The 14,991-nt window shown below is 43.0% G+C and overlaps 1 protein-coding gene across 1 annotated transcript in view; it reads right to left on the bottom strand.

The window, feature by feature from the left end:
- Positions 1–14,991, bottom strand: part of LOC131947030 (mucin-2) — a 71,665-nt gene that overhangs the window by 44,740 nt on the left and 11,934 nt on the right. Inside the window, exon 8 of the mRNA XM_059308113.1 lies at positions 13,059–13,229. Within this exon, the coding sequence (XP_059164096.1) occupies positions 13,059–13,229 (171 nt within the window). The remainder of the gene's footprint in view (positions 1–13,058; positions 13,230–14,991) is intronic.

Genomic DNA, 14,991 nt, shown 5'->3' with positions numbered 1-14,991 from the left:
TGCTCGATGCCATCCATACCTTGTACAATATGATAAAAAAATAAACATTGCCCTTCCCTTATCAACACATCACACCAAGTAATTTATGCACGGCTGTTGTGGGGGAATATACAGGTAACAAGATCCTCCATAAAAACTGTATTAAACGGCGGAAATAAATAATGACAATATTATGCGACATGTTAAAAATGCCTTCCACAAATCATCTTACTACGCAGTTTGATAGGCCCCCTACCGACAGATTCGCATTTTTACTATGCGTTTATATTATTATAACTTTTGTTACGGAAACAAGTATCGTTATTCGTCTTATTCTTCTAATCAGAACGCGAACTGAAGTTTAAAGCAACGCCCAACTTTAAAGAATTGATCTTCGTGCCTTTGACTGATTATATTTTCCTAAATGGAACACCTAGTTAGGAGCTAAAAATAGCTCAGCATTGACCAGAAAACAATCAATGAAAGACGCCTGCCATTGTTTACAACTGACACCTTTTGACGTTTTCCTAAGTTAACGATAGCTTGAAGACCCCAAGCGTGCAAGCACTCCAGTAAACAGATCGGTGGAATGCACAAAAAAATTGGAATCAACGATCAAATAACACGACCGTGTCCTCAGACATAGACGGGAGTGTACGCATACTTAGATAAGTCTAAACAATCTACTCGATCTAGACTTAGAGTAATGGGATAAGTTTAGACCGATCTAATTAATCAAGTCGAATTAATGAGTTTTCAGTGAAACGGGATAACTGAAAATATATTGAGACCCACAATCCTAGCAGTTTTTTTTATGTAACAGTCAATGTAGATTTGACAGAACGCAGTAACAGCGGGATATGTTACTGTTAGACCACCAAACCTGTCTTTATCCATGTCTTAATGGGCTATGTCTTTATCCATGTCTTAATGGGCAACGTCTTTATCTCTGTCTTAATTCGTCTGGACTAGAGCTAATCTCTTTGAATGTTTTGATATACCCTTTCAATGATGTTGCTTCAAAATTGTTTAAAAAGTCACTTAATCGCAAAAAATTGTGATATTTGATGAATAAACTTTCGAATTAGAGCTTAGCCGTGGGGTGTTCCTAGTTTGGGGGTTTATCAGGGGGAGGGATGTTTGTTGTTAGGGGTGTATCGTAGGGTGGGGAGTAACACGGGGTGGGGTGTTCGTAGTTTGGGATGTATCGTGGTGTGGGGTGTTCGGAGTTTGGGGTGTATCGTGGTGTGGGGTGTTCGGAGTTTGGGGTGTATCGTGGTGTGGGGAGTTCGTAGTTTGGGGTGTATCGTGGTGTGGGGAGTTCGTAGTTTGGGGTGTATCGTGGTGTGGGGAGTTCGTAGTTTGGGGTGTATCGTGGTGTGGGGTGTTCGTAGTTTGGGGTGTATCGTGGTGTGGGGTGTTCGTTGTTTGGGGTGTATCTTGGGGTGATTTAACGTGCTGGAAGGTTCGTACCACTGTGTTACCTGAACCAGAAGTGTTAGCCTGAAGTCTAACTACCATTCCATTGGAAGTTCATTAGCTGATTCATTTAATTCCTTCTCATTTGTTTTTATCTTTTTACCTAGTCTGTAATATAGAGCAAGTCGCTTGTAGTAGTTTAAAAGTTTGAATTAATAAATAATAGTATATCATTTGTTTAAAATGCATATTGTATCTGTGCTACACCATATATGTATCAAACACATTTTGGTCGTGCCCGGATGTGTGTGTCTGTTATCTAGGTGTGTCGGGATATGTAAGTGCGTGTCGGGATATCTAGGTGTGTCGGGATATCTAGGTGTGTCGGGATATGTGTGTGTCGGGATATCTAGGTGTGTCGGGATATCTAGGTGTGTCGGGATATCTAGGTGTGTCGGGATATGTGTGTGTCGCGATATCTAGGTGTGTCGGGATATCTAGGTGTGTCGGGATATCTAGGTGTGTCGGAATATTAAGTGTGTGTCGGGATATCTAGGTGTGTCGGGATATGTAAGTGTGTGTCGGGATATCTAGGTGTGTCGGGATATCTAGGTGTGTCGGGATATCTAGGTGTGTCGGGATATGTGTGTGTCGCGATATCTAGGTGTGTCGGGATATCTAGGTGTGTCGGGATATCTAGGTGTGTCGGAATATTAAGTGTGTGTCGGGATATCTAGGTGTGTCGGGATATGTAAGTGTGTCGGAATATTTAGTGTGTCGGAATTTTTAGTGTGTGTCGGAATATTTAGTGTGTGTCGGGATTTCTAGGTGTGTCGGGATATGTAAGTGTGTGTCGGGATATGTGTGTGTCGGGATATGTAAGTGTGTGTCGGGATATGTGTGTGTCGGGATATGTAAGTGTGTGTCGGGATATGTGTGGGTCGGGATATGTAAGTGTGTGTCGGGTGTATGGGTAAAAATAAAATATTATTCTTTAGAGAAGCAACTAATTAACAATTTATGTTGTACTTGGCTTTAACTTCGCACATTAATTGCTTCACTGAAGCTTGCACTTGACTTTAACTGCGTACATTAACAGCGTCCTGTACTTAACTTTAACTGCGTACATTAACAGCGTCCTGTACTTGACTTTAACTGTTTACATTAAGAGCCACATGACTTAGCCCTGCACTTGACTTTAACTTGTACATTAACAGCGACCTGTACTTGACTGTAACTGCGTACATTAACAACGACCTGTACTTGCGGATACTCTCCCAAGAACATTTCCCTCCAAACTGAACTGGAATTCGCCGAATTCCCGGAAATGCTTCACAGAAAGAAACAACGTTCATTGAGGCCATAATCTGGTTCAAGCGTTCCTCAACAGTTTATATAGAGGAGTATAAATAGCAGAAATCGACCATTAGGAAGAGGCAGTATTTCGCCGGCTCGTAGTTCGACGTACATACCAGGATACTTTTATACAGTAGACCTCTGGCATACCCCCACAGAAGACCTACGATATACCTCACAGAAGACCTACGACATTACCCTCTGAAGACCTACAATATACCCTCACAATACCCACAATATACCACACAGATGAGGTACGTCATTTCTCACAGAATACCTACAACATTCTCTTGTCTGGCGCAATTTTTTCAAGTGTATAAGATCAGGTGTAATCTGACACTTTCATTCAATGAAACTATCTTAATATCTGCTCTTGTTTATCTGTATTATCTGCATGTTGAAATGTCTGTCTTCTGTCATGACTGAGTCTTTTCATATACGTCTGTCTCAATATGTTGTTCCTTCTGTTTGTTGTCATGTCTTTCTGTTGCCTTTTCTGTGTACATACAGTTACAGGTCAGTTGTAGGTTGGATAGAAATAGGTTAGAATAATATAGAATTAGTTGAGTTCACCCTAGAGTATTGTTAACCCCGGTGTGTTTATGTATTGTTACCCCAAGGTCGAATGCGGTATAAAAGCTGGAGTGAATGGTTGTCAGCGGTTAGTTGGTAGCGGTTAGGGCGAGGGCTACTCTGTTATGTGAAGAATTGAGTCCAAATAAAAGAATTGAACTTAACCACGAATCGTTGTTGAGTTGAATCGAACCCCGGACGTAACACATACATGAAGGACGTCGGTGGTTTCTTTTATCGACACAAAATCCGGGTACACATCTGGGCTGAGTCAGCTCTGGTGTTCACTCCCCCTCTCCCCGCCACTCCTCTCAAACAGGACGTAACCCCTGTATCACGTCACACACGCCACACACATTACTCACATCTGGGACTTAAGAAATAGCTTTAACAATTTCTTAACGCTAATGCGTCCAGAATAGCCAATTTCTTGTAGAACTTTTCAATTTAAACATTGTACCCTCTAATAAAAATTAAAAAAAAAAGCAAAAACAATTTGGTTTTCACGTGTAATGGCGACATAAACAATGGCATCCTGCTATTCGATAGGCTGCCATAAATTTTGATGTAGCCTACGTATTGTAAGCTAAAAAAAGAAAAACTAGGTCATGGGGTTAAATTTGCATAGTTATTTAAAAACTTGATCTGCAAAGTTTTGTAAACAAATAATTATCGATCACGGAGTTCCTGTACAGCCAATCAATATGTGCCTAAGAAAGTGAAACATCCGGTTATATAACTTAGGCCTGATGAAAATAAACAGAAATGTAGCCTTAAACTCAACAAATTATTTTCAAGTTCTCTGCATTTGCAACGTTTATAGCATTTATTCTAAAAATATAAAATTTGTAAATTAATTTTAGGCTTAAGTTTTTATTTTTTTATTATGCTTACGGTCTAAATCTAAAAAAAAAACGTTTTTATTCCATGTCAACAACATTATGGAACGATTCTTGTCAACCCGCTCGCGTCTATTATACAACAAGTTAATGGAAATTTTCATTCTTCGATAAGATAATCGGTCAACTCGTCATTCAAGTTTGAAAATAAAAAGTTTGCTTAAAAATTGAATTCAAAATGACGTATTGTGTTTAAGAGTGAATCAAGTTGGGTAACCTTGTTAAGTGTTTCTTGTTGGAGGTGTTTGTTGGAGCTGTTTGTTGGAGGTGTTTCTTGAATGTGTTCCTTGAAGTTTTTTTTTTTTTTTTTGTTTATTGGAGGTTTATTTGGAGGTGTCTACTCCTATGTATTTTTTGATGTATTATGTTGAGAATATATAAAAATGTAATATTCTGATTCGTATTACAAAGTCGCAATATCTTTGTGTATTATTTATTCCCACAGATACAATGCTCTTAGCTTCACTGAGACACACCCACCGGTTAAATACGTGCTCCACCCTGTTTCACATACAAGATGGCCGCCGGGTCTACCCTACCCCACCACACCGACACACGAGTGCGCGTTCTGACATTTCTGTCACTAGCACTCCGAACTACGTTAAAGACCTCATTATGGTTTGAAAAATTTTTGCGTCTTGCTTCGCCGGTTTCCGATAGATTTAGCCAGACGTATACGGCCGCATCTACCCATGTTGCCAATAGAGAAAAAGAAATTCACATTCTGCGATTTAATATGAGATTATCAACATTGCAGCGCGGTTGAAAAGGTTGTATTGAAGGGTGTTGCATGCTCTGTAAATTAAAATTTCCTCGGGTGGCTGAATCGCGGGTCGTGTTGTTGATGTTAATTGTGTGGTTGGTAGATGGCGCAGAGTAGGAAGTAACTAATTAGGGTGTGTCAACTTTGTGTTAGTTTCTGACTAAAGTTGAACATTTTGGAATCGTACGGTTTCGCGAAGAATGTAGAGAAAAAAATTAGGCGTCATGGAAAAATCATATGCTTTGTCTGACCGGTACATTGATTTCTGTCATAAGAAGAATGTAATATCTTAAGTTTAGACGGCATAACATTAGATCATCTTTACTTTACCACGTATTTGTACAAAACGGACACATTTAGGAAAACTTTTTGAAAGAGTTTTACATCAAAAAGTTTAACCTAATTCGATGCAGACCTTTCACCGGAAAAGGTCGCAGTGATGTCATAAGATAATTGGCTAGATTTTATTTTTCTATCTGTCGTTGACACACTAAGCATTCATGGCTCTTAATCCAGGTCGGCGCCAACATTATGTAGAGCCAGGAATTCCATACACAGACGCTGACGGATACTTAACGAGGTCATATGATGAGTGGCAGAACACTTTGGGAGTAGAATGAGAGGGGTGGAGTCAGGGGTGGGTGTAAAAATACCCACAGCCTCGGATAGGCAAATTAAGATAATGACGGTCAAGATGTTTGAGTCAGGTAATTTAGGTCGTGTCATGTATCTAAATTAATACCTTGCTCCTGCCCACAACCTGTCCACAACCTGTCCATAACCTGACCATAACCTAACCACAACCTATTTACAACCTGTCTACAACCTGACCACAACCTGTCCACAACCTGTCCACAAACTTGCTTCTGGACACAACCGTTAACTTAATAGCGACACGAAAATAGCAAACAAAAAAGATGCCATTTCATGACTTTGGTATTCATCTAACTAGGTCCTTGTATTGTCAGGCCCTAAACATCAGGAATGTGGCACACTTGTGTTAGTCTGTGGATAAATATGTAGTCCTTAGGGCGTTGTCAACAAATTGGGGGGGGGGGGGATGTGTTAGCCATTTATTATTCTCTCATAAAAAACCGGTTTCCATTCAATAAAGAAGGTACCGTGTAAGTACTCCAGATTCGGCCGAGGAAATATTTCCGTTACGCCTGAACGATTTCTCTGTTTTGGTTGTTCTGTCTACTGTGTGTTTGTGGTTGTGATTTATGTGTGTGACCTTCAAAATCTTCAGGGAAGATGCTGTGTATGTAGGCTAAGTAAGGAAAATTATTTGCATAGGACCGTTTAGTAAAGATAACCACAATGTGGTGGTGGTGGTGGTGATGGGGGGGGGGGGGGGTAAGCCACAATGGGTTGGGTAGGGTCAGTCACAAGTCAGAGTTGAGAGGCCGTCACAAAGGTCAACTAATTAACTGATGCACAAATTAATTGGTCTACGGTCAACTAGTTAAGTTAGCATCTGATTGTGTAGTAAATTCATTAGCTGGCCGTTACGAAAACACATGACAAACACACAGCTTTATTTACTGCAGTCTGCTAGAGCAGTGATAGGACGTTACATGGGGCCATAGGTAGGCGCTAACCTTGACACCGGTATATGTGGAGGTAGAATAATAATCATTAAAAAAGTTTTAAAAAACCCACGTTTTCTGATTGAACTAAAAAGTAGAAAATAAATGCTATAGGCCCTACATCACAATAATGCAAGCGATCACTCTACTATAAGCGATCAAAAACGTGGGGCGTCGAAGTAAAAGTTATATTACTATTGATTAGATAATACTATTGACTTTTATTAGGGAGCTTGTAGAGAGTCAACAGTATTAGAAACTGTAAGAAAATCACGGCGCCCCACGTTTTTGCTTGCTTATAGTAGAGTGATCGCTTGCATTATTGTGATGTAGGGCCTATAGCATTTATTTTCTACTTTTTAGTTCAATCAGAAAACGTGGGTTTTTTAAAACTTTTTTAATGATTATTATTTTCTACTTTTTAGTCTTTGTCTGTTTGTTTGCATTAAAATCTTGCTATCGATTTTATCTTTTCACTTTTTTTGGGTAAACGAAGACAACTCGTAAAAAGACAACTCGTAAAAAGACAACTCGTAAAAAGACAACTCGTAAAAAACACGTTGTTTGAATACGTTACTGACTAGAACACATAGATTTGAACCCGTGTCGAGTGGGATAGCAATCGTGTGCCCAACCACTCGACCATATCGTCTCCCCCAAACTGGCCTACCTTCTGTAAGTTTAAACTCGGTTCAAGCTAAATTCTCTGCCCCTAAGCCTGTGGCGACATGTGATCGTTCGCTTCACTGCGCGCGAGGTACGCGTCGCTGGTTTTTTTTCTAATGGCTAGCAGAGGAGGATTATATATATAGATTATATAGCGGTCTAAAATGCTCAATAAAATGTTTCCATTGATCAATTTAGTAATAATAACAATTGAATATTCAATGGTCATCCAAAAGAAAGCTTCCCTGAAAATTTCAGCGCGCTAGCTAACTGGGAAGTGCCAGAAATTTCGATCGCAAGATTTGATTGGAAAGACAAACAGAGAAAGCAAGTTAAAGAAAACGTGGGAAAATAAATTTACCGCCTAGATCGACCTGTTCCATTTCAACAATCTTTCATTTTGATATTGGTACGCTGTTTTACCCTGCCTATTGCTGAACTTCTTTCGTTTTCAAATGCTGCTATATTTTCTTATTATTTAAAGTTTCATTAAATAAATCTTCAGCATTTTAAATTATTTTAATCGCACTTTTTGGTCGCCGTCGAGAATTTGTCAAGTTTTTCAACAAATTAATCTAGCTAGTAGGATACAAACCAGTACACCTATACCCAGTGACGTCACATCCTGTTCAGTTGGCTGATCATGAATGACGTGACAAACGTAGACAACACTTCCGCGACTAGACAAGTGTCTAGATTGTATGTCATGATTTATCGAACACACCTTATCGCCCAATCATAATACAATCATGTTTTCTCTTTGTTCGTCATGATTTAAGCAACATTTTTTTCTAACCTACCTGTCAAACTTAGCTAAGTGGTAAGCAGTAAAAAACACACCCGTCAAAAGCGGATTTCATCTTGGATTAAACGAATATAAAACATGGATTTGGACGCATTAGCGTTGGGCAATTGTTTAAGCTATATCTTAAGTCTCAGATGTGAGTAATGTGTGTGGCGTGTGACGTGTTACAGGGGACGTAACTACAGGAGTTACGTCCTGATTGAGAGGGGAGTGGCGGGGAGAGGGGGAGTGAACACCAGAGCTGACTCAGCCCAGATGTGTACCCGGATTTTGTGTCGATAAAAGAAACCACCGACGTCCTTCTTGTAAGTTAACATGGGCTTCCACTTAAGACTTTGGTGAAGAAGCTAAAAAAGTGTTTCTTTCTGTTTTCCTCGGGGGGCGGGGGAACTTGAAACTTCCGTAGAGGGGTAGGGCGGACTAAATTTTCAAGTAGGGGGGAGGGTTAGTGTTTAAAGTATATATATATATTCTATACAATTTATTTTATTTCGTGGGGAAGGGGGTTGGCGCTGCGGTAGGCTTAAGGGGAGGGGGAGAGTGCCCCCTGAAGAGATGCCTGAAAGAAATTCTGCTTAGCAATTTACGTTGACATCAAAAGGTTACATTACAAGATAGCGTATTAGCGGATATGAGACTAATCCACACAGACTACTGTACTTCCTGGTGCTTCAAGAATGTCGACAAATTCATGTTTTAACCAAGAAGTAACATAAAGATTACTGATAAATAAACGCGCATTATCGACTCGAAGTCAGTACTGTATGTGGAGTAGAGTTCACCTTTTCTGTGACCTTGGCATGTAAAGAGATAATATGTGTAAGAAAGTACTTTGGATGTACTGTCTTTGTATTAAATTTGTAGTGAAATTGGTTGGAAGGGATAAATACCTGGTCTACTGAAGGACTGTGTAAACGATGAATCAGGTTTAGCCATGCTTGTTGTTGATACCGCTAACAGACTGTGGGGGAGAGATTAGACGGATATACAAGGTGTGTGATTGTCAGTGTTTCTTCCAGACTTTTTTCTCCGGCTCTGTTAAAAGTATATAGTTTCTATATAAACTATATAAATTTCATTTCGTTCGGGGGGGGGGGGGGGCGGTAAAAAATTTCGGGGGGGGGGGGGGCTTTGCCTGGAAGAAACTCTGGTGATTGTGGGTGTAATTGGGGGTGTGTGATTGGGTGTGTGTGATTGGGGGTGTAAGGGGTGTGTGTAATTGGGGGTGTAAGGGGTTTATGTTTGGGGGTGTAAGTCGGGTGTGAAGGGTTATGTGATTGGGGGTGTGTGATTGGGGTGTAAGGGGTGTGTAATTAGAGGTGTGTTATTGGGTGTGTGTGTGGGGGTGTAAGTCAGGTGTGAGGAGGTGCGTGACTGGGGGTGTAAGGGGTGTGTGTAATTATTCCAACTGTGGATATTTCATTCATTGTTTCAACTTCAATTAACATTATTTGTTGTGTAGAACTGTAAATAAAACTGTAAGTTAAACACAAAGATTAGCTGTGACGTTACTACAATAACGCAAAAACACAATGCATTCAATTTATTAGTACAGTGATAGTATGGTTTATTATATCAACAGATGCTGTTACATTCCTTGTTTCATTAAATATAATACTATGATAAATGTGTATACTATAAGTGCATCCCGTTCTTCATGACAAAAATCACATGTAAAAATGTAAAGTATCACAATATGATAAAAGGAATGTACAAATTATGTGAATAAATAAAGTTTAACAGAGTAACATGTTTCTTCCAGACGTTTTTTTTTCCAGGGGTTGGGGCACTTGAAATTTTCGGGGGGAGGAGACTAAAATTTTCCGGGGGGGGGGGGGTGGGGCGGACACTGTTAAAACTATATATTTTCAATATAAATTCCATTTTTGTTCGGGGGGTGAGAGGGGGGGGGGTCGGTAGAAGATATGCCTGGTGGGGGGGGGGGGTTAACATTAAGAAGGCTCATGGAATTCTTTGTGCCGTTGCCATAATAGTGGTATACGTGATCCGATTGCAGAAACAATGTCATGTGGGGGGGGGGGGGAGTGGAAGGGGGGGGGGGGTCTTCAACGAAAACAACTGATCAAATATATTGCAAGTGGGGCTTCAAAGCTAGAAATTGAGGAAAGAAATTGTTTTAAATTTGGGATTTTTAAAATAAACATAATTTACCATGTGAAATGTTGGAACAAAGCAATGAGTACATAACTGAAGCAACGTTTGATTCTGTCGTACATATCACTGAAACATCAACATATACATACAAGAACATCACTTGAAATACCGTCAACATATGTAAGGGGATGATGGCATGGGGGGGGGGGGGAGGGAAGCACCGGATCATAAGATACAACATGGAAGATTCGAGAAAATTCTGTTGTAGCGTTATGAACATAACTTGAAAGCTAATGGCTATATAATTAATACCGTTCATTTTTAACAACGTATTTAACAAGAGTTTAAAAATATTTACAATACACATGTAAAAATATATGTAAAATGCTCGTGTAGTTTAACACAACCCCAAACTTTTTCAGGTCAAATTCCGAGTTTGAGATGGACAAGAATTTTTCGAGATTTTTTCGTATTGAAAAATGAACTTGCAGAATTCGGTAATTAGATTTTGATTAAGATGTTTAATTATAAATACTTTTCTAAATGGAAAATAATCATTGTTTTTCATTTTTTTTGTTTAAGGTTTTGGATTACATTACGTAATATTGGAGTGATATAGTGAAAAGTGTAACTGGGATTTAAAATTTACATTGTATATGAAATATGGCAAAAACCAAAATTATAAAAAAAAACAAAAATAAACATGAACAATAAGGCATCGTTTACTTAATTAACAAAAGGCAGACTATTCTGGTCAGTCGTTGGTCAGTCGTCGCTCCAGGTCGATGATCTGTCCGGCCACCTTGACCTTGGGTTGTACGCCGTAGACACAGCTTGTGCAAAAGACGGACCAGGCTCGTCTGCGGCGCCGAAAAATTTCCCAGAATTCCCGCCCAGTGTTTGACCGTGAACGTACCCCGTGGGTATTCTGCCTGACGGGTACCGGAAAGACTCCTGGGCCGGGAGATCTCTGACGTCAGCAGGCATGGTGCGTGGGTGCAGCCTGACGGTGGGGATGTGGAACCTGTGGGGGGAGAAGTCGAACTCTCCCTGCTCCATGTGCGAATCTGTCTCTCTGATAGGAGAGGCTTCTCTGAACTCCGAGTTCCGGTTGTCGGACCGGTCATCTTCTTCGGATAGTAGATCACCTCTGGAACAGAGAAGTCACAGTAAATCTAGGTCTGTCTGTCATGATTGAGTTACATTAGGACGGTCTGTCACAATGTTTTTAGGCCAGCATGTCGCAGCTATGTTATATTAGGCCACTCTGTCACAGTCTAACCTAGACGACGACCAAACTCCCACCTCTGACCCAGACAACCCACCTCTGACCCAGACAACCCACCTCTGACCCAGACAACCCACCTCTGACCCAGACAACAACCCACCTCCCACCTCTGCCCCAGACAACCCACCTCTGACCCAGACAACCCACCTCTGACCCAGACAACCCACCTCTGACCCAGAAAACCCACCTCTGACCCAGACAACCCACCTCTGACCCAGACAACCCACCTCTGACCCAGACAACCCACCCCCACCTCTGACCCAGACAACCCACCTCCTTCCTCTGACCCAGACAACCCACCTTTGACCCAGACAACCCACCTCCCACCTCTGACCTTAACCTCGACAACCCACCTCCCTCATGTGACCTAGACAACACCACCTCCCACCTCTGACCCAGACAACCCACCTCTGACCCAGACAACCCACCTCTGACCCAGACAACCCACCTCCCTCCACCTCTGACCCAGACAACAACCCACCCCCACCTCTGACCCAGACAACCCACCTCTGACCCAGACAACCCACCTCCCACCTCTGACCCAGACAACCCACCTCCCTCCACCTCTGACCCAGACAACAACCCACCCCCACCTCTGACCCAGACAACCCACCTCTGACCCAGAAAACAACCCACCTCCCACCTCTGACCCAGACAACCCACCTCTGACCCAGACAACCCACCTCTGACCCAGACAACCCACCTCTGACCCAGAAAACAACCCACCTCCCACCTCTGACCCAGACAACCCACCTCTGACCCAGACAACCCACCTCTGACCCAGAAAACAACCCACCTCCCACCTCTGACCCAGACTACCCACCTCTGACCCAGACAACCCACCCCCCATTTCTGACCCAGACAACCCACCTCCCACCTCTGACCCAGACAACCCACCTCTGACCCAGACAACCCACCTCTGACCCAGACAACCCACCCCCCATTTCTGACCCAGACAACCCACCTCCCTCCACCTCTGATCCAGACAACCCACCTCTGACCCAGACAACCCACCTCTGACCCAGACAACCCCCCCACCTCTGACCCACCCCCCAACTCTGACCCAGACAACCCACCCCCACCCCTGACGACCCACCCCCACCTCTGACCCAGACAACCCACCTCTGACCCAGACAACCCACCTCTGACCCAGACAACCCCCCCACCTCTGAACCACCCACCACCTCTGACCCAGACAACCCACCTCCACCTCTGACCCAGACAACCCACCTCCCACCTCTGACCCAGACAACCCCCCCCCACCTCTGACCCAGACAACCCACCTCCCACCTCTGACCCAGACAACCCCCCCCCACCTCTGACCCAGGTAATCCACCTCTGACCCAGACGACCCACCCCCACCTCTGACCCAGACAACCCACCTCTGACCCAGACAACCCACCTCTGACCCAGACAACCCACCTCTGACCCAGACAACCCCCCCCCCCCCACCTCTGAACCACCCCCCACCTCTGACCCAGACAACCCACCCCCACCTCTGTCCCAGATAACCCCCCCCCTCTGACCCAGACGACCCACCTCCACCTATGACCAAGACACCCCACCTATGACCCAGACGACCCACCTCTGACCCACAACAACCCACCTCCTGTTCCTCCTGTACATGATGAAGACAGTGAGGATGATGACGAGGATGATGGCAGCGCCCCCTACACTGACAGCTACAGCAATGATCTCACTGGAGCCCAGGCTAAGCTTCTCGGCCACCACGCTGCAGGTCGGACCTCCGTACACGTAGCTGCCCTCAACCAGACACCTGGGGACGGAGGTAGATGGACAGGGGTCAGACAGGGGTCAGATGTGTAGACAGGGGTCAGACTGGTGGACATGTGGACAGGGGTTAGACTTGTGGATAGGGGTCAGATGTGTGGACAGGGGTCAGATGTGTGGACAGGGGGCAGATGTGTGGACAGGGGTCAGATGTGTGGACAGGAGTCAGATGTGTGGACAGGGGTCAGATGTGTGGACAGGGGTCAGATGTGTGGACAGGGGTCAGATGTGTGGACAGGGGTCAGATGTGTGGACAGGGGTCAGATGTGTGGACAGGGGTCAGATATGTGGACAGGAGTCAGATGTGTGGACAGGGGTCAGATGTGTGGACAGGGGTCAGATGTGTGGACAGGGGTCAGATGTGTGGACAGGGGTCAGATGTGTGGACAGGGGTCAGATGTGTGGACAGGGGGCAGATGTGTGGACAGGGGGCAGATGTGTGGACATGTGGACAGGGGTTAGACTTGTGGATAGGGGTCAGATGTGTGGACAGGGGTCAGATGTGTGGACAGGGGGCAGATGTGTGGACAGCGGGCAGACATATAGAAGCAATATTTTTACGAAGTTTCTATAGATACCCATACGAATCCTTATGGTACACTAACAGCGAACCACACACCACTGTGTTGTTTAAAAAAAACCACACACCACTGTGTTGCTTTAAACAACCACACGCCACTGTGTTGCTTTAAACAACTACACAACACTGTGTTGCTTTAAACAACCACAGGCCACTGTGTTGCTTTAAACAACCACACGCCACTGTGTTGCTTTAAACAACTACACACCACTGTGTTGCTTTAAACAACCACAGGCCACTGTGTTGCTTTAAACAACCACACGCCACTGTGTTGCTTTAAACTACCACACACCACTGTGTTGCTTTAAACAACAACACACCACTGTGTTGCTTTAAACAACCACACACCACTGTGCAGTGGCGGAACTAGAAAAAATGGGCCACCCCGCAAAAATTTTTTTGGGCCCCCCATATATGTAAATATATATGTAAATATATATATATATATATATATATATATATATATATATATATATATATATATATATATATATATATATATATATATATATATATATATATATATATATATATATATATATAAAAACACACAATACGAACATAGGATACTCATTTCTGGCCTGATCGGGTTTTGAAAAAAAAAATTCAATTAAATCTAATCACAACAACATGTCATCCATGTGTATCAGTGGCGGAACTAGAAAAAAAGCCCCCCCCCCCGAAGAATTTTTTTGGGCCCCTATATATATATATATATATATATATATATATATATATATATATATATATATATATATATATATATATAAAACAAGGTTCGCTCTCAATTAAAAAAAATCTGGTACACGAATAAATCAGAGGTTTTCCAACACACGAGCTGGCCCCTTTCTAAATCTAGTCCAACACACCAAACTGAGGCTTTCATCAAAACGTTACTAACCGTGTGCCCTGTTTTCCAGAAGTTGAATTAAATGTTAACAATGTCGGCAGTTCATTTCTTGGATCTTAGGGCGCGGGTTTGTCCACACTACCAACTAGACACGCCAAGGCATGCTGTAAATCCCTCGGCGACGGCCCAGGTGTCAGGGGAGTCACGGGGCTCTTGGAGCTACCGGTTACATTACTGCACGGGTGATGGGTGTGACACGTTGTTTCTTCCGGCAGAGCTCACCCCCCCCCCCCCTCCCCCGAAAACAGTCTACCCTGG

This window comes from Physella acuta, unplaced genomic scaffold (genome assembly GCF_028476545.2).
Source record: "Physella acuta isolate Inbredline_101_S28 unplaced genomic scaffold, ASM2847654v3 ptg000579l, whole genome shotgun sequence".
In the NCBI taxonomy this organism is placed as follows: Eukaryota; Metazoa; Mollusca; class Gastropoda; family Physidae; genus Physella; species Physella acuta.
This window is presented reverse-complemented; position numbering and strand designations above follow the sequence as displayed.